The sequence below is a fragment of the Porites lutea genome, chromosome 8, assembly GCF_958299795.1.
Source record: "Porites lutea chromosome 8, jaPorLute2.1, whole genome shotgun sequence".
Lineage (NCBI taxonomy): Eukaryota > Metazoa > Cnidaria > Anthozoa > Scleractinia > Poritidae > Porites > Porites lutea.
Window position 1 is genome coordinate 14,437,911 of NC_133208.1, and position 20,758 is coordinate 14,458,668.

A 20,758-nucleotide genomic window follows, 5' to 3' on the forward strand; every position below is an offset into this window, starting at 1 on the left:
TAAAATTAAAAAAAAAAAATTAGGTTAAGGGAGATCAAGTTTTCTTTTTTAACAGCAAAGGGATTTGTACTGTTAAATAGGCAAAAATGCAGGGAGACTTCCAAGTATGTTTCTTGCTTGTACCCTGTTGCAGAAAGAGTGGTTGTGTAGGACGGACACAATTAATAAGAAGTACACAATAGTCCTAGTCTGTCTGCTTCCCTCAACCAAAATCATAGGGAAAACTAAAGGGTAAATGCAAAAAAATGAGGAGTAACTGCAGAATACCTGGCCACTTTGAAGCTATACTCCTATAACAGTGGCTATGAGGCTACATGGCTACGTGGCTATGCAACTAACCCTAACCCTAACTATGACCCTATAAACCCTAACCCTAACCCTAAACCTAGACTACATGGCCTTGTAGCCAGAGTATAGCTTAAGAGTGGCCGGGTATTCTGCAGTTAAGCCAAAAATGGAAGGGGGCCATATAATTACTTTGGGAAGTAGGATCATAGCTGAGAAAAAAAATTATCACCTGAGAGCACACCATGTTTAGCAGAGAGAAAAGATACCAAAGGAGCAAAGAATAAAAACAGAAATGACATCAACAACAACAACAAAAAATAATAATAACAAGGAATATAGGCCCAGGATGCACATGATGCCTTTCAAAGGTGGTAATGATTAATATTATTGAGAGAGGTAATGGGAAAGGCCCTGGAGTGAAGTACGTACTCACTATAATAGACCATACAAGCAGCCACTGCCCGCAAGGCTCTTTTTTCAGGCTTCAGGTTCAGGGCTGTCACCAAGATTTCAAGTTGCCAGGTAAATAAAACAAGTAGGCAGGAATCTAACAGCTAGGAATTTCTTTTGTTTCTATTTTTCTTTGATTTTCCTGTGAAAGTAACCGTGGGGCATGTTCATAGTAACCAGGGGAAATCCGCGGCTCCCGCCTCTTAATCAGCCCTGCTTCCGGTATATTAAAGCGTAGGGAAATCTGTTGTTTTGGTCTGTAAAAAAAAAACCAAAAGGGCTAACAGATGCATCTTATGGCTATGAAAAAGCCAAGAAAAGTTTCTTGTTTCGTAATTTGTTCATATTTTAAAGACAGCTTAGATGTCTCAACTAAGTAGGTGAAAGGTATGTATAAGCCGTGAATTAAGACTATTCAGACATCAAACTGACAAGGAATTTTTGTTGTAATTGTTAACCAATAAAGATAAATTATAAAAGTCCACAACGTTTTTTTAATCCTGGTTTAAATTAACATGATATTCTGAAATATTTGCATAAATTGCTGAACTGACATACAGCAGGAGGGGCTCCTGTACATAGACTGTTTATAGCTTGTCCAGTGCTGTAAAAAAGAAAAAAATGAGTAGTGTTATTTCATAATATGTAGACAGTGAGAAATTCATCAAGAAATAGCTATACGGCCCTTGAGCAAAATATTCCATCGCCCACTCCCCCTGTTTTTTCTTTTGTTTGTTTGTTTGTTGTCTTGTCTTTTTCTGATTTTTATTTCTGATTTTATTATGGACCGCGCGTCACCGCGCGTTCCTCGCTCCTCCCAAGCAAGAGTTACCCCGTTCCACTCCCCCGAACACTTCTCGGTTCTCCCAGGCGGTTACCAAGCTCTGTTCGGATCTTCGGATGTCGATTTTCCCTCTTGTACTACATTTGTTTGTTAGTAAAACCGCGGTAGTAAGCACGTTGAATTTTACGATGGTAAATGTGACGAAAGGAGTTTTGGTTGAATGGTAAGTTTTTTCTTCGTACAACTTTGGAAACCAATTTGCTATTATAAAGACTCTCCTAGCTTACCTTATAAAAATATTAAGTTTAAGATTCCAGCTCTTTCCGTAATTTCTAACTCGTTTACCTCTTCTTTTACATTGACTAACAACGCTTTTCGCTGTCTCTTCTTTGGCTAAATTTAATATTTTAGATTATCCCCGCGTTTTTGGTTTATAAAACGTTGAAAGAAGTGTCTGATAGGTTGCAATTACTGCTCACCATCACCTCCTCAGCCCCAACCCCCTCCCCCCCCAAACACACATGCACCTCCTCCACCTGGGAGAACTTTTGATCATGAGAATAGACCCTTTCCCATTTATTTTCCCTTTTTTATCTTTTGACATGTTCCAGTGAAAAACCAGTGACACTGTGTTTATTTTGTGGTGCGTGTTTCATTATTTTGTTGTGTGTAATGTTAGTCGAGATGCAGCTCTGTGAAAACTGATCCAAGGTCAAACAAGAAAGTGGCTTGTCACAGGCAGACCACCCTCTGTTAGTGGGGTTGATTGAAATCCGAGTCTCTCTCTTTAGAAATACAGATGAACAATACAGTGGCTGTAATTTTCTCCAAAATGCAGATTTTAACCGGATTTCAATCAACAATGGCCCCACTAACAGAGGGTGGTTTCGCTGTGGGCTTATGTGTGATTGGAGTGTGAGTGTGATGAAGTTGCAGTGGTTGTCAAAGTGCAATTTAGGAAGACTTTCATTTGTTGTGAGTGCTGCAGACTCAAGAAATAAATCAAAACAAATTTGGTCTGTGGCAGTAAAGCATATTTTCCAGCGCAAAGAGCTGAAAAAAAAACAAAGCAAAACAAAAAACTGCAGGCTGTCTTAAACAGGAAACTGAATGATGAGTGTCCTTTCTGTACTTTTAGCACTTTTGGCCCTATTTCTTAAGTAAGCAACATTTACATGTACTTCATTGCTAATAAGCATTTTGTTATATATACCACGGTCTTTGGGTTGTCTTTGTATTAATGTTCTCTTAGCCTGGTAACACCACAAATTTACATATTTTAATATCTTTTCCCTTATAGCGATCCTGCAGTAAAGCAATTTCTTCTTCACCTCGATGAGAAAATAACTTTGGGCAGAAAGTTTGTGATTGAGGATTTGGATGAGACCCACCTGTTTGTATCGGCAGAAATTGTTCCAATTCTGCAAGAAAAAGTATGGGAAATCATGGATAACAATTCATTCAATGTCACACAGAACAACTGAAGTCCAATAGAACTGATGGTGAGGCGGACATGATTAAAAAGATTTTTACTTTTGAAACTCAAGTTTTATAGTACATGCTAACAAGTCAAGAAATACTGTCATCATGTGATCCACTGATGTGGTTCTGGTATTTATCCTGAAGACCAAAAAAATGCCTGTGAGTGTAACTGCAACCATTTTGATCTAGTGGCTGGTGATTTCAACCTTGATTTAACAACTGCATTTCCTTGATAGAGGTTGGGTGTCTGGAGTATAGGGCAGTCAGCCCCTGGATTGAATAGTGCTCCCATGGTTCTGGCACGAATGTGCAACCCAGCCATAAGCCACCACTAAAAGGAAATAAAAACAGGCACCCGTCACACTAAAAAAAAATATCAGTATTGAAATAGTGAAAGGGAGAGGAGAAAAAGTGGCTGAAAGAAACCTTGGGTGTGTTCCATTGAGATGACCTGGATCAGGTTCAGTGATCTAAGATCACTCAGGTCATGGTGCATCAAAAAGGCCCCCTCAGGAGGGTTACGTATGTCCGTTTGTCTGAATTTTAAAACATGTCGTTTCGTGTATTGAGGAGGAAGCCATGTCGCTGTTGGTATTTTACAATTGTATTTGTGCCTTTCTCTGTCACTGTTGCAGTTTCAACCCATCTTTGTGTTGTTTGTCGTCATTTCTGCTGTCCTATGTCGCTGTTTCAAGGCCATATTGCTTGTTGGAATTAACCCTAACAGGGCCTCATCATAGGAACGGACAAATCCACTCTGGAAAAGGATTCATAGGTTCCTTTGATCTACACGATCTAAGTGATCTCGGATCACTGATCCTGATCCCAATGGAATGCACCCATTGTGGCAGAAACAACACATCATGAAGGAAACTGTACACACCATTGAATCACATGCATGAAGACGGAAGTGATCTATCGGGCATGCACATACCAACCAGTTGTGAACCACCAACACTAAGGATGTTCTTAGTTGTTTATAGCTCTTATTATGTATACAATAAAAACGGTAAAACTTATTCTATTACATACCTAAAGATTACAATGATCTCTTCTGAACCCACATTTGAGAAGAAGACTTAAATCAAGGTGGGGTTCTAAAGAGAAACAGAAATCAGTGGATGCCCATGTACTTGTACATGTAAGTCTGCAGAAATAGCTATATGATAAGGTTGAAAGAAATCAGGTTCCAATATTGTAATGAGTATTATACATGTATGTCAGGGTTTTCATGGTCTTGGCTAAGAGGGAAAAACTACTTTTCAAGGTCAGGGAAGTTTTTTACAGAATGTTCTGAAAATCGTCTTTGAAAATTCAGGGAAAAGTCAAAAAATTTGTTTTCTGGTTGCCGCTACCTTTCCATTGCAATAATAATTAGTGTTAAAACCTCCAGTGTCCACACACAGGTGGGTACTCTGGATTTCAAATGACAGGGATGATCGAAGGATTATTTGGGTTTGAAATTTTTGATTTCAGGATGTTTTTGGGTAGGAAAATTTTGGCAAATATTTTTTTATTAGCCTGCGAACAGCAGACGTATTTCCGGTTGCCACTTCTCTACCCCTTCGCAGGCTATTTTTTTATGGGCAGCTTGATTTAAGTAGGAATGTTTTGGGTATTCAAAACTATCTGAAGATTCGTGATGGTGCCCACGTATCCTGGCGGCATAAATCCCCAAATAAAGTAAAACCAAACTTGTTTTGTGACTGTTTTAATATTTAACGCATTACCGGGTACATTGCATCTTTTTCATAAAACCGGTTAATATATATTCAATCATGTCAATATAGTCTGCAAAATGTCCCCAGGTGTAAACAAATGCTTCAATTCATTTTTTGTTGTCTCTGTTATAATAGTTTTGTCAATGATGAAAAATGTGCAAAAATGCTGTGGAGACTGTACTATGATCAAAAAGAAATATTGACCTTTGAGGAACAATGGGCTTAATTTCAAACTACAGAACAGAAACGCCCAAGATTCCATTTCATCCAGGAGATTTACTGACTCAGTGGAAGTGCAATATCCGGGAGATCCGGGTCTCTGGGATAATCTGGAAGAGTTGTTGGCATATATATTATTAACTGTGCAGAAGGACCAGAAGCAACATTGGCCAAAATTAACTTTCATTGTTGTTGTTGTAAGTTGTTGTTTTTCAATCTGGGTCAAATGACTGAGCACTGTAGTGAACTTTTGTTTTCAAATTTTGTCTTACCCCGCACATATGTAAACATAGCCTGAATAGCAGGCTCTTCTCCCTCCTCCCTCTCCCCGGCTCCCATCTTTGCACCTGCCACGCAGGCTTAAATGTACATGTTGTGGTTACTTTTTTATCTCAGGTAATTTTAATTTTTCGTTTGTTTCAACTTCATTAGCATAAATCACCATACCCAAAAACAAAAGAAAAACAAAAAATTACGTGAGATAAAAAATAAACTGCAACATACACATAATTTTATATTAAGAGACAATAGTCAAATTTTTCTGACATTCATTGGGAAAACAAAACATACAAGACCATAGAAAAGCTATAGGAGGTTTATTGGGATATGTTCTGGCCTACGTTGTTTCCCCCTCTTTTCCGCCTGATCCCAGGTTCTAGAGATGTTCGAGCCGGATAAAAACCCGATCACCCCCGATCCTCCCCTCCAATTCCTCGCTGGTCGGGCCCAGGTCCCAGCAATGATCACTCTTTATTGCGTAATATATACTACACGCACGCGCACTGATGCATTCATTCTGCACGAGGGTGCGTAGAGGAAATATATTCCTGCAAATCTTTCTTTTTCTATTGATTTCTCCTCATTGTTTAAGTACTTTTCTCATTCAAAATGAATTTGGGAAATAGGGAAGATGATTATTCAATACAAGACCCGAGTATGGCGTATTCCGGTAAGGTGCTTGCTCCGATGTTCTCTAAGATCTTGACTATGACATAAGTAACTTTGAAAAATATATTGCGAATGTACGATGTGAGTAGCAGCATGTCTGTTAAATAAGGTCATTTTATCGCTAAACTTGAGTTTGCTTGTTTGTTTCACAAGCGAATTCTAAATTACATGTACTGTAAAACTCATTTACAACGATGGGAATACCAAGCCTGAGACATTGTATTGATTACATCATGCTCCGGTAGGGTTGTTGCTTAGAGCAATAATTACTCCGGCTTAAAAAGAGCTAACCCTTTCTAAAATGGCTCTGGAAAACAAAGACATGAAGTAATTTTGAAGGTTCAGTTGCGTAAAAAAGCTGGCTTCACCAATGAAAAAGCCAGCGTTGCTTTTCCTTAGCTTTATCCCTGCGGTGGACAAGTCTAAGTCGGGCACCACAAAATTCTTGCTCCAGTTTGATTGCCAGTCAGAATTGGCTTGTGGAGCTGGTGTTGTTACAAATTTGAAAGAAATTACATGTTACAAGAAAAATTGAAATTGCCTAACATACATGTATTGTAAGACCAAACAAGGTATATAACAGCTGTACATGTGTCACAGACCAAAGAGAGTTATTTAAAACATTTAACAGGGGTGTCATTAAGTGCTTAGCCAGCGAAAACAGCCTTTTCTCCTCACTCCTCGCTGCTGGGGACATTTTGCGAGGACGAACGTCCGTGACTCAGCGACAGAAATTCCATACAGATGACGTAAAATCTGACCAGAATCGGGTCATAAGCGCTGATTGGACAACTAAGTAGTTACATTGTTTTAGCTATTTTTTACGAATGACAGACAAAAGACAAAAGGCTACAAAGGTCAAATGTAAAAGCGATGAATTTATAACAAAACAATCAATATTTGTGGAATGTACTCTTCTCTAGAAGAAGGTTTTGAGTTTCGCTGGAGCTTGTTTGCAGATGAACACAACACTTTACCAAAATCGACAAGGAGAAACATAAAATTGAACAAATTTGCATTTGGAACCCCATGACTATTGGATTTATTATTTAAACATTGATTTTATGTCATCAGTATGGAATTTCTGTCATTGAGTCGCAGACGTTCCTCCCGCGAAATATTCCCAGCGGTGAGGAGCAAGGAGAAACAGCTGTTTTCACAAGCTATTAAGTGCCGGGGGCTGGGGATTTTCCTCAGCTACTCTGAATGTGGTCCCTGGCTACTTTCATTGGAAAATAGAAAAAAAACAGAACAAAAGATATCCCTAGCTGACCCAAGTAATGTAGGAGCTGCTCGTAAGGTGTTTCCTCATTGGTCGCAGGAAACAATAACACATCATTGTTTATCATTATTTCCCATTGTTTCATGGTTAGGGTAATGAACCAATTGTCTTTTAGGGTTAGGAGAGGTGAGGTGTTTGATTCCTTGCATGCAGGTACTTGTTGTATTTATCCGGCAACTAGAAATCTTAGTGACAACCCTGACTTAAGCTTGCACAACATTGAAAAGAGATAACTGTATAGGAATAAAAAAGTTTTGCAAGGCTTTTGTGCATGCATCACAAGGCTTGAATGCATCCATCTTTTTTGGTAGCTTGGATGCCTTGTACTTAAGTGTGACATGCATTTCATCTTTCTTTTTAGTCAACAGAGGTGCAGCACTCTCACCATATCTGAACATTGATCCATCATATCTTAATCAGGTAAAGTAATAATATTATAGAGAGCTTTAGCAACCACAACCATGATGGCAATGAGAATGTAAAAAAATAAATAAATGAATGAAAACAATATTATTGGTATTATGAGCAAAACAAACTCTGCATGTGCATCACACTTTTTTTCAGAGCTTTCATTAAGGGCCCAGGTGTAGGTATTTTCCCTGACTATTACCACTATACAGGTATTGCAATCTCGATTTTTCTGTCAGGATGATTCTAAGCAGAAACAGCCAGTGGTGTCATTATAACTTAATTTAAAATCGTACCACTGTATTTCTTCATTCTAATTGTGTTTGGTATGCATTTCGTGATGTGTGCAAACAGTATGACTGTAAACTGGCCAATAAAGATCCAAATCACAATGAATAAGTTGTGATTTAAGGACTCTCTTGAAGTTTTTTATTCCACAAAAAAATTTCTTGACCCAATGTCAGGGTCTGTTATCAGCAAAATGTGTACATATGCCAGTTCGTCGTTTCTCAGATAATGTGTTAACACCCAGCATCTGCTTGCAGCATTATACTTAGAATTTTTAACCTCAAGGCAGTCTATAATTATATTGTAGTTAAAGCATAAGATTTTAACTTTGTTTTACAGGGTGGAGCTGAGTTTGTTTTTCCCACTGATAGTAAAAAGAAGAGAAGTTGGGGTGAACAGATGTTTTCAGGGATTGGAACCTCGTATATGTGTGGTATGTTGTCAGAACATTGTTGAATTCAGTTAAACCCTTTCACTCCTAATGGCTGCCAAAGAAAATAATTCACTCTCAATAAATCCAATTCTGTTATTAAAATCCTAAGAACTAAATAGTGCTATGCAAAAGTTCTACCAAAGAGTATTCATTTTTATGGTAAAATCATATGATTTCATCTTCAAGTTATTGACCTAATAATAATCTTCCCTTAACATACTGTTGCAGAAGTGGAAAAGGGTCAACCAGGTGCTGAGTTAGGGAAAAGTTCTTTTATTATAATTTGGACTTGGTTCTTATGACAAGCAGGAGTCAGTTTATTAAAACTTTTACAAATGTAGCTTAGGACTGTTTTCAAACTCTAGAACAATGGCTACATGTGAAAAAGTTTTATTAAATTGACTCCAGGGTTGTCAAAAAGTTCTGTAATTTCACTGATTGCTACATGTACTCACTAGTAAAAAGAAAAAAAAATAGAGCAAAAATGGTGTTACCACTTGCCATTGCCATCTACATGTACTTTTTCACTTTTTGGCTCTACTTCTTAACCACCCTGATTAGATACATTCATCAGATGCCTTTCATGTTTTGGAGAGTTTGAAACTTTTCTGTAATTGATATGATGATCCTCTTTTTAAAGGTTTGGCAGTTGGGGGGACATGGGGTTTATATGAGGGCCTACGGAATCCAGATGGCAAGACCCTCAAACTTAGAGTAAATAGGTATGTATTCAATCCTATTCATGACTGATCATACTTATATCAATTTTATATTATAATTTAAACTTTGGATAGCGCTATCCACCAGATAAATCACTAAGCAGTGGCTAAGTACTTGTGTTATCCACTGGACAAAGATTTATCCAGTGGATAGTGTTATCCAGCTTTAGTGTTATCCAACTAGGGCCAGGCTGTGCTCTAAGAAAAATTGAATGGAGCCCATTGCACTAAGCCTGTGAAATTCAGGGTGCCCAGCATATGATTTCTATGAAAAAAAAAATAGTAATAAAACTAGATTTTTATAGTTACCTGGGCATAAAAGTTAGGTGCCAGGGGTCACTGGGTGCTCTTAAAACACAGCCTTGAACAAATTTGACAAGTCAGAGTAAATTTTCTGAGCTTGTTTGGTAGAATAAGTAACAAATTGATTTGTTTATTGCAAATTTTACAGTGTACTGAATGGATGCACACGGAGGGGTCCATCTTTTGGAAATGGCCTGGGGATTCTTGGTAAGTGCAGAAATATTGTAACAGCTTATATAATGAGGGAAATTTATTTGATACATTTACATATCAACTGCCTGTAGTTGCCCCTGTATATCTCTTGTTCTGCTAGTGACAGACTACTTGACATGATAGACCACTTTTATGAGAAACTTCTGCAGGGAATGAGATCTTTCAAATCATGCCCAAATTAGCATGAGCTAGTCAAGCAAGCCACAGGAAAGTGCAAAAATATATAACAATTATTCACTGAAGTGGAGGTGGTTAGTCATGGATATTTACAGAGCTACAAAGCAGCAAGGTAAACAGCCACCACTAGCCACCTCCATTTCGGTGAATAATTGTTTTAGTACGTACTAAAACAGTGAGATAATTGAGCACAAAAAATGATGATTTTTAACTCAAATACTGTTGCCAACGATTACAATTTTGGCGCGTAATGACTGAATGGCTGCGGCCGTCGCTTTTTCTTGCCAACAAATAATACTTTCGAGGGCATTTGTTTAGCTCTTGCTGGGAAATTTCTTCAAAAGGAGTTGTGAATTCTTTTTGTATTTAAAATCATTCTGTAAAAAAAGATTATTAAATTTAGTCTTAAGCTTATTTATGAACAAGTCAACTAAATAATAGTAACACAAGACTTAAGCTTAATTTGTATTTGTAAACAAAAAACTTTTTCACCAGTGTTATCGATAAATTCGAGTAAAAAAGACAAAGCTTTACCTGTTAAAACTTCCAAACCGAACTTTGTCACCTTCTCCGTGTATCTCCGGAACAGCTTGCTTGATTAGTTGTTAAATTTCTTTGTTTGTTATGGCAGCAAACTGGGAAGGCATTTTGCTCACAACTTACGTGAGTTTGGCGTCGCTTGCTCGGAGGAACTGGAGGTGAATCAGTGAATAGTGCAGGATATTCACTGATTAAGTAGCCAATCAGAGCGTGTGAAAAACACTATCCATTGTTTTAGTATATACTCAACTGTTATATAACATTCATCAGAAAATTCCAATGGAAATCTTGTTTCACTGTCCACTGTTACTTCCTGCAAAATGAATTCATGATCCTTGGTAGTTTTGTAGAAATGTCAGTGTATTCCCAATAAAAATTAATGTAGCCTCGTACATGCCCAGCAAAAAGTTACATGAACTTTGAAAGTTGTAATTATTTTGGATCAGGAAAAACAGCTAGCCTGGTTATACTGAGTGAAAAAACAACCTGACTAGCTAAAAAAACATTTTTTGGCATTAGTTTCCAGGGGCAATTAAATGGGTCCTTAAAGTATGTTATTATCACAATGCATGTGCAGGAAAAAAACTGACTAAAGTTTATGTAAGGAAAGAATTTAATATAAATATATTAATGAAAAGTTATGATTGAATAGTAACTAAAAAGAATATTGAATTTTTTTTTTGTTATGAACAGCACTCATGTACTGCAGTCTAGACACATTGATTGGAAAGTTACGTGGAGGAGAGGAAGATGAATTCAACTCTATTGGTGCTGCAACCTTAACGGGCATGCTCTTTAAATCGACAGCAGGCGTGAGACCCATTGCTATAGCTGGAGCTTTGGGTGGTGGTCTTGCCACTGCATATCATTTTGGGGAAAAGCTTTGGAACAGCAGAGGACATTCTCTTTCCACGCCCAACTGGGCTTAGATTCTGTTTAAATTTTTTGCTGCGAACAGTGCTTACAGTCTATAACATCCATCACACTGAATCATGAGTTGGCTTTGGTTTGATGTTATAGCCCCATATTTAATTTGCAAGAGGAAAGAAAAGTTGACCATTGTGTCTGGTGAACGTGTGGAGTTCCATGGTTACAAGGCAAACGTCATACTTTGAAGGACAAAAGAACTCAAATGACAAAATCATTGACCAAGGAATAAGCTTGAGAACTGAAAAGGACTGCTCTACAGCATACAATAACATGGCATTACATCCATGGGTGAATAATATTCATGTTGCAGTTTACATGTTGATGTACCTGTACCTGTACGAACACAATGTTCACGTGGATTTAATGAACCATCAAAGGAGATGAGAGTCATTCCTTTGTTTTACACTGTGTAAAAAAAGTGAATTAGGTTGGTAAAATACAAGAAAGATTATTTAAGTGCAAAGTTGATGGAATGATATTTCTTAACAGGGGAGTTTTGCAGCTAACTAGTTTTGGATGCATTGATAAAACAAAACTAAAGGATATGCAAGACCAAAGCCATGGTTGTTCTTTATCAAGGTTTCCTTTATTGTACTTGAGTGCCATTTACCAAAAAAAAAACTTCTTACAGGGTTCATATATACCTTTAAAGTCATCTATTTTCAGAATATAATATTATAATAATATTATTATGATAACACCAGACTTAAAAAGTCCTTAACAATTGCAGCTGGTACTGGAAAGTTTTAAAAATAGAAAATTTTCATGATGACATTATTTGACTAAAACTACCAGAATCCTCTACTTTGCTGTGTGTACATGCAAACCAGGGTTGTTGATTTATAAATGTTGGTGAGAATAAATTTAAAAAAGAACAAAAAAGTAATGGATTTTGGTAGTTGTGGTTATCTGACTTCATCGTGAAAATGGCCTATTAATTTTTTGTTGCTTACTTAATCCGACACAGAAAATGCAGGTGAAAAAATAATAATAATAAAAAAGGTTATAACACTCATTGAAAGCCCTAGCCTGTTCTCAAACCCTACGTTTAACAACAGTCAATTTATTATTAAATAAAACCAAAGTGCAGTTAATGTTCCTGTGATACTGTTTTCCAACATTTTTTTAATTACTGGTAATTCTAATCATCATGCATGCTGCAAATCTAAACTTTGAAATCAAATAAACTGTTTTTGCCAATAATGCCAAATCACAAACTGTCGGAGAAAGTTGTCAACTTCATTTTGTCCGATTCATAAAAAACAAAAAAACAACAAAACAAAACAAATTGCATCATGAAAAAGCACCAGTTTGATGGGGTTTCATATCAAGGATTACACTGTGAGGTCTCGTTCAGAATCAAAAAGTCTCATCCTAACCTTGGCCATCTTTAACAAGTGGGGTGTTACAGTAATAATTAGAGACCTTGAAGGTACACCATAACTTTATTGCCTTCAGGTATAGTTAGAGGTCCCTTCGCATACTTTTAATATTTATTTATATCAAAGACCATACTTTTACCACTTTCTTAGCTGGACACCAAGCTGGTTTCCCGTGGTAACAGGTTGTTTACCTGTTTTTACTACCCCAGACTTATGGTCTCTATCTGTTCACATAGGTGGGGGTGTTGGAGGAGGAGGAGGAGGTGGCACACCAAAAACCATGAATTCTCTTCCTGGAAAACTTTGAATATTTCCCCTGGGATTCTGAAAATGTTGAGGTGCAGGAATAGGGTACCTGTGGGAAAAACCAGGAGATGGACTCCCTGGCCAAGGATTCTGGACACCTGGTCCACCACCAAAGGGCCTTGGTGGCCCAAATGGTGGTCTGGGTACATTTATCATGGGGCCTGGCTCTGTTAGAGGAATGTGTCCCATAGGGACTGAAGAAGGTGGCCCTATTGGAGGAAGCATCAATGGAGGTACCCCCCTAGGAGGTCCCTCTGAAAGACCCTGAAAGTGCATAGCTTCATGAGGGAGAGGGCCCATGTAGGGTCTCTCTGATGCTTGCAAAGGTGATGCACTCCCACTCCAGGGTGTAGGACCTCTGTATGCTGGGTGTGGTATGGGCACTGAGTTGCTAGGAGGCATCCCTTCATTTTGGTTCTGAGTGACGGTCTTTCCTTTCGCATGGTTTTGCCAAGTTCTCTTTCTGTTACCTGAAACATTTTAATGACAGAAACTTATGGTAAAGATTGATTTAAGAATAATTTTGTAATTTGGATGGCTTGTGGAAACTACTTTGCATTAAAGTCAAGTTCATTGTTCAATTCATGACCTCTTGTGATGCTCCATACATAAGAAATGTGAGGGAGTGCTTTCCTTACAATGATCACCTTATTCACAGCTAGTTTTGTCACCACAGGAGAGCTAAGTCCATTCCACTCACAGATGGTACTAAATTACAAATTTCTTTCTTTCTTTTAATTTCCCATCTCTGTGAATTATGATTTGGAGAACTTTTAGGAGCAGACAGGTTACAGGTGAAATTGAGTTTGACCTGTAGTTCTTCTTTTTTAAAATTACACTATTTCTACACAATGCACAAACCTCTTTTAAATCCCTGATGAAAATGGGACCTACTTTCTCCTGTTTTCAGAGTACTTTCATCTGTTTTAGAACCACTTTTGGCCATCCTACACAGAAATGTTTTCAACAGTGCATCAGAAATGAAATGAAATAATGGAGTTAAAGTCCAAATCGTGCACATATCTTACATGCAAAATTTTAATGTGTTCAATACTATAAGCCCTATTATTATTACTATTTATAATTCTTATTATGATAATATTAGCATGACCAGACTGGTTTCCACTGCAGGTTTACACAAAAAAGGTCAGCTTTTTGAAAAAGACATTGAATTTGTACTTTCAGGAGTTGAAAATACTAAGGAGTGCATGACTCACAGTCCCCTAGAACTACGTCCTATTAGGGGTGGAGTCGATGGAAGGTGTTCAAATTTTTCAATGATCTGCACTTGGGGATGTAGGTAGCTACAACATGGTGCTCTTTATAATTTTTATCAAAGACATCTTATCAACACTCAAACATAATATTTGTACCTTTCTTTTCTCCTACTTGCTCTAGCTTTTGATTCTTCCTCGTCATCGGAATATTCTACGGCCTAATAGTGGCAACAAAGATAAAATACAAAATAATAACAATGACAGGCTCAATTTTAACAGGCTATTAAAATTTCTTCCAAAGGAATCATGCAGAACATTGACGCTTTTTCATACAGTTGCTGTGCCTACTGATCTTAAGTAACATATAAAAAAAGATTTAGAAAAAAGTTTAAAACATTTAGCAAAATATAATATTAATTTCACGACAAGCAAATTTTCTGTAAGAAATTTTTATGCAACTATAATTAAAAATGTAATTTATTTCATTTACCTCAGGAGGGGGTTCTTCGTCATGTTCCCATGAAGCATCCGAGCCTTTCAACCTAGCGAAAAATGACAAGAAATGACAAACAAATACAATTATTGCCGCCTGGTTAGCTGGTCTGCTGAGTGGGAGGTTGCAGGTTCAAACCACGGCCATACCAGGGTCAGGGTCTTTAAATAATTGTTAAGAAAGTGCTGCATTTGTAATGACATCTGCAAATGGTTAGTTTTTCTAGTCTTCTTTAATAAGGACAAAAACTGTGGGTCCCATCTTACAATACTTTCACTCATCTTGTTCTTGTGGGACGTAAAAGCTAAGAACCCACACCACTGTTCGAAAAGAGTGGGGGACATAGACCACGTTGGTGTGCCCAACCTTTCCTGGGCTTGGTGGGTTATTGACGTGTAAGGAGAGATCTTAATATAGGGATAACCTCATGATCCTTCTTCAGGTGTCATAATGGCTACCTGTAATCAGTGTATGTATAAAAAGAACAAAAACCATGTGCTGAGATAGAGAATATTATTCTGAAATACTAATTTACACTATTATCAATAACAAATCTGATTTCCATGCTTACTTTTTCAGTTGTGCAACAAACACATAGTGCGAATACTCCATGACATCAGGGGCATAGAACACCTTGTCACCAACGTGGACATTTTTGCTACATATATCTGATTCCCTGTTAAATCTGACAGAATAAAATGGTGTCTGTACAGGTCCAAAAGTCTCAAATACCTGCAATTAAGGCAAATAACAGCTTCTTAAATAAATGAAATGGATCCTTACTGGTTCCAATGACTTTTTCTGTGTGAGCAGAGCCCTGCAGCTGATGGTCGGTATCTAGGGCACTTTGAAATTCAGAGTCTTGGAAATGGTGTTTCCAGGGGTTTTCAAGAGGTATTTTCCAACATGGGTGCCATGTTGTTTCATCAGAATACAGGCAAGACTGGGAACAATGCCATTGAAATGTCCCTGGTGTTCCATAACATCACATGGTTCAAACATTTCACAAATCTAAACCTGTTTAAATATGCGTTCAATGTCATTCAAGACTGGGAAACGAATGCTAAATACAATTTTTTTCAATGGTGCTTATTTTTTGTTAGCAGTTGCGGTAGGAGATGAAAGCAGCTGGCTAAGGATGGCTAACTAGCCAGCGGTTTTGAACGGCTAGCAGCCCTTGTTGACAGCCCTCTTTCACCCCATGTAAGGGAATCCAAGACAGTCTTGTATTATGGATTCAATGCTGTGGGTTCCAGATTCCAATTAATGGACTCCACATCTTTTCCAGGGGAACTTGGATTCCAGATTCCAAATTTTAGTGGGATCCCAGATTCCTACAGCTGTATTCTGGATTCCAAGGCCTAGGAATCCAGATTTCATAAGCAAAAATTTCCAAGATTCTGGATTCCACATGCAAAAATTTCCCAGATTCTAGATTCCAGACTCCCTTACCTGGGGAAACCTGTTACAAGGCAGCAATAGCCCATCAGTAACTGGCCTATCCTGTAACCGCTACCCCTACACTATAAACCTTTATAATTGATGATTTCTTTAAGTTTTGGAACAACATAAAAAATTATTATTATCTTGATAATCCAACAATCACTGTTATATATTCCATGCACAGATACACAAAATAAACAAATTCATGGCTATCTACAAACAGTTAGAAGTCATTACCAGGCCTAAACAGGATCTGTTTCCCATGAAGAGAATACTGTCTGAATCCAAAGCAGGTGTTTGGGGTAATGCCTTTACAACCACTATAACACAACAACAAAAATTAACACTTTTTGCAGTTAGTGACTGTCTTTATTTTTATGAACCATATCATGAAAAGGTGGATAATTATTGTTGTGACAGTAAAGTTTGACCTGTCTAAATATAGGAAAGTTCATAGTGATGATCAGGAACAGTTATAATCATCAACTGAGAAGATATAATAACAATTGAAGGGTTTCCAGCAAAAATTAGGGCATAATTTGCTTAATATTGATACATTAGGTGAATTATTACACCCTTTTTACTGGAAACCCTTAAATTATTATAACAGCAAATGGGGTATTAATATAATTTAAAAGAATTTTACTGTAGATGATATTTATTGCTCCTCTTAATAATTATTATAACAACTTAATTCACTGAGATGAAGATGAAAAAGTAGCTTGATTAGGTGATCACTGCCAAATGGTCTTTTAATAGACTGATGTTGCTATTTCTGGTCATTTGCACACAGTTATACCAGTAGTTTAGTTACAAATAAGAGATAATTTTCAGGACAGCAGCTAGCAGGTATAGAAATGTGATTGTATGACAATGTTACATAGCTGATATTCTTACCCATTGATTCAACTATACTGAATATCACACCAAGCTCCACAAGCTGAACATCATCATCAATGGTTATATCCAGTTCAGGAATTTCTGGAAGGTCCTTTTGAAAAAAAAAAAAAATTAGTGTAGGTAGCTCTGGACTCAAGTCCAGCGCTAGCATTGCTTAATTCCTTTGACATTCACAAGAAAGTTTGCTTCAGTTTGTTTCCCCCACCGAGGTGTATAAATGGGTACTGGGAACCTACTGTTAAATGAAAAATTTAATTTTTCACTTTAAAAAATACAGAAAGCTGGAACATGCAGGAAAAAAAAAACATATAATACAAGCTTAAGGAAAAAAAAACATGCACTCTGCATGGCAAACCAAAACATTTAGAAAGCAGAGACTCATCCTACCTGTACCTAGTCTTCCTTCACTTTTCTAACGTCTATCTATGATATCTTTACATGCTATTATCACGATAGATGATCATGACTTTACTCCTGATTAAAGCTACAGTTAACAGCATTGTTTGTCCAAAACCAGTTTTCACTTCTGCTGTACATATGTACACCCCTATCTCCCCCATTCAAAGTTGGGTTAAAACAAAACAATAATATTATATGAAAGTAGATCATCCCAGTTATAGACGCAACTTATGCAGTTGCAAAAAGAAAGCCTGAAAAAACAAATTCAGGCTTGTACAGGAATATAGTTTTTTCAGGCTCTCTATTTGCAACTGCATAAGTTGCGTTTATACAACTGCGATGATCTACTTTTACATAATTCTTCACCCCGCAGTTCACATATATGATTTTCATAAATTATATTCATAACTTTAAAACAATAATAGTTATTACTATGCAGACAACCAAACACTTTAGTTTTGCACAATATAAATTGGACCAACAGATGAGGAAATGAAGGAAAAAAAAGAAATAGGTACAAAAAGGTAGTCTATTAAACTTCTAAAGGTTGACTAAATATGATTCTAGTCTATACTAGGAAATGTCATATTTCTGCAACAAAGAAGAATTAACAGATCAGAAACCCAGGCCTACTGTACCTTTGCTAATACTTCACTCTTGGTTCTTGGAGGACCTTTCAGGACTTGTTCTTCTTCTTTCTCTATCTCTCTTCTTATGTCCTCAAGATCATCACTTGGGAAAATATCAAAGTTTGATCAATAGTTTGCTAATATGCAGGATTAAGCTGCAAGGGGCCAGCTTAAAATTTCGCTTTAAATGATAAGTTTCTCTTGAGAAAGTTAACATCTAATGAAAATTACACACTTTACCAACAATGGATCATTCCACTACTCCCAGGTTAGGACACAGCAGTTTTGTCACATACAAAGTAAGTGTCACAAAATGCATTTTTTAGCTCTCATTTTATAGATTTTGATGCAAACTGGAAATGAAAGGATTAGCAAGTCAATCACATCAGCACAAGCTGTGTTGGTAGGCTAGCTTTATTGCATAACAGGAGGTCATGGGTTTGATTCCTGGGACCGTCCCAATACTATACACCAGGGTCTTAAAACTAATGGAGAAATCAAGTTACTGCTTTAACCCTTTAAGTCCCAATGGTGACCAAGATCAATTTTCTCCTAACAATATCCATACACTGTCAAGAGATACGTAATGAAAATAAATAAAATGATCACCCAAGAGAAAATGCCTTGATCTATTATCAAATTTGACTCTCAACTAATTCTTTAAGGAAATGTATTGAGATCAGTTTGGAGAATTTGTATGTTGATTGCAAACAGCAAGACCCCTGTGTGGCTTGGATGACCCCGTAAAATTGGGGTGGGCCAGAAGCTCTAAGAACGGCTCACAGGATTGGTTTAGAAAACAAAAGATAGCCGTAACCCAAACAAAACTAACAATGAACCCCAACTCTGACACAATAGAGCTTTGGGCCAACAAGAACCTATCAAATTAGAGGTTCTAAAGAGGTTCTGGCCAACAGTAAAATTGCAGTCCTGTCTCCGGTAGCAGATGTAAATTAATCATTGCCCCTGAGCTACAAAACGGGCATTTGTTTTGGTTGTTTTTTATTTGTTGGTTTGTTTTTGTAATAATTCTTACTTACTCAGAACTTGTGGAGCTTTCACTTGATGAGCTTTCATCATCAGAATCTGAAGAACTGTCACTAGAGGAAGAGTCAGTCTTTGTAGTATCCTCTATTATTTGATCCCCAGTTCCTTTATCATGGATTCTGTCTAGTTCATGGTCAATAGTGTCCATAGCATAGACCTGATCCACACTTCCTATTGATGAAGGTGTGTTCAAGAATGCATTACCTGTCTCTAATTTCACATTTTCAACATTAACAGGGCTTCCACTTGTGATCCCAGTATTCGATGGCTCTTTGGTTATATCCTCAATATGAACTTGTACTGTTCTCACATTTTCAGTATTGGACTCAGCACCAATGTTAAGATGCTCTGGGCGAATATGTTTAGTATTCATGGGTTTGTTGGCTAGGCCTACAACACTACGATGCTCATTTGTTGTATCCCCCATATGGACAGGCTCTGTGACTTTGTTTGCAATGTTACCACAATCTGTGATAGTATATCCAACTTTCACAGGCTCTCTGTATGTGCTTGTAGTATTGACAGGTTCTGTCACTATGTTTCCAATACCAACAGGCTCTTTTAACACATTACCAATATTGTTAAGCTGTCGGACTGAATGTTCAACATCATTATCCTCTTGGACACTCTCAGAAGTATTAGCAACCATTGCAGTACCAGTATTGACAAGCTCTGTCATCACATTTTCAGTACTACCAAGCTCTTTTACTATGTTATAAATATTGTTAGACTCCACAACTGAATGTCCAACAACTTCAGTTTCGTGAACACTCTCAGAAGTATTAGCAGCCATTGTGGTACATTTACCAGTATTGACAAGCTCTGACACCACGTTTTCAGTACTAACAAGCTCTTTTACTACGTTACCAATATTGTAAGACTCCACAACCGGATGCCCAACAACTTCAGTATCTTGAACACTCTCAGAACTATCAGCAGCCATTGTTGTACCAGTATTGCTAGGTTCAGAATGTACAATTTCGTGGTTTTCTGGTGCTATTTCATTGCTCTCCCTTTCAAGCATTTTAATCTGTGATGTGGCCCCTATTATACTTCCATTGCTAAATTCACTTTCCTGTTTCTTCAAAGATGCATCATTTTTAGGGGCACAAACGATGACTTTTTCACATGCATTTAATTTATTATTGTTTTCCACTACTCTGTGGTCTTCAAGGTTCTTAATAGAAGCATCTGTGCAACGCATGGTGTTTGTGGAATTTTCTACAGCGGTTCTATTATCTAACTCTTCTTTCCAACATTCAACGCCAGTTGAAGATTTTTTGAAATTCTCCAATTCTGTAGAACTTTCGGCAGATGTTTCATCGTCTTCTTTGTAACTGTATGCAATCGCAGCCAGACCAGTAAGTCTATTAACATTCTGTTGTGTAAAATTTGAAGACTTTGAACTAAATATGTGCGCTTTTCCCCCAGTTAAAACTGTGTCACTTCTGAAGGCTTGCATTTCACTGACTCCTGCTGTATCCATAGCTTCTGTAGTCACAGTGTACGATTCATTCGAAACAGCTTGATCAGGATAATTTTGAGGTGTTCTCTCTTGCCGAGATCCAGAAAAGACGGTTTGGTCATTCTGTACAAGGTGGCTTTTTCCTTCCATTTGGCCTCAAGGTAACCAAATTTTCCACATCAATTCAGTTGCGGAATAAAATTTCGGCATTTAATTTATCGAAAAAAATCGTACGAAATTGCGACTGTTTTTCAAATGAATAGTTTAGAGAATTTCAAATCGTTACATTTCT

At 37.3% G+C, this 20,758-nt stretch overlaps 2 protein-coding genes across 2 annotated transcripts; one reads left to right on the forward strand and one right to left on the reverse strand.

Annotated features, from left to right (window-relative positions):
- Positions 1-5,720: 5,720 nt before the first annotated feature.
- LOC140946036 (uncharacterized) lies at positions 5,721-11,658 on the forward strand. The gene is made up of 6 exons (XM_073395106.1): positions 5,721-5,893; positions 7,536-7,594; positions 8,210-8,303; positions 8,944-9,025; positions 9,474-9,532; positions 10,949-11,658. Exons 1-6 carry the CDS (start codon positions 5,833-5,835, stop codon positions 11,182-11,184), a joined length of 591 nt encoding a protein of 196 aa, XP_073251207.1. The 5' UTR covers positions 5,721-5,832; the 3' UTR covers positions 11,185-11,658.
- A 761-nt stretch (positions 11,659-12,419) lies between these two features.
- On the reverse strand, positions 12,420-19,657 carry LOC140946035 (uncharacterized). The gene is made up of 9 exons (XM_073395105.1): positions 18,995-19,657; positions 17,964-18,057; positions 16,924-17,017; positions 16,264-16,346; positions 15,155-15,315; positions 14,581-14,632; positions 14,247-14,308; positions 13,735-13,820; positions 12,420-13,343 (listed from the first exon to the last, which is right to left on the reverse strand). The coding sequence occupies exons 1-9, from the start codon at positions 19,648-19,650 to the stop codon at positions 12,796-12,798; spliced, it is 1,836 nt and encodes a 611-aa protein (XP_073251206.1). The 5' UTR covers positions 19,651-19,657; the 3' UTR covers positions 12,420-12,795.
- Positions 19,658-20,758: the final 1,101 nt, after the last annotated feature.

Coding starts and splice junctions, on each gene's coding strand:
- LOC140946036 (XM_073395106.1), top strand. CDS start 5,833: ATGAATTTGGGAAATAGGGAAGATGATTATTCAATACAAGACCCGAGT. Junction 5,894..7,535: donor CCCGAGTATGGCGTATTCCG/GTAAGGTGCTTG, acceptor CTTTCTTTTTAG/TCAACAGAGGTGCAGCACTC. Junction 9,026..9,473: donor CTCAAACTTAGAGTAAATAG/GTATGTATTCAA, acceptor CAAATTTTACAG/TGTACTGAATGGATGCACAC.
- LOC140946035 (XM_073395105.1), bottom strand. CDS start 19,650: ATGGTTGCTAATACTTCTGAGAGTGTCCAAGAGGATAATGATGTTGAA. Junction 14,309..14,580: donor ACGAAGAACCCCCTCCTGAG/GTAAATGAAATA, acceptor TGCCACTATTAG/GCCGTAGAATATTCCGATGA. Junction 13,821..14,246: donor GCAAGTAGGAGAAAAGAAAG/GTACAAATATTA, acceptor ATTTCTGTGTAG/GATGGCCAAAAGTGGTTCTA.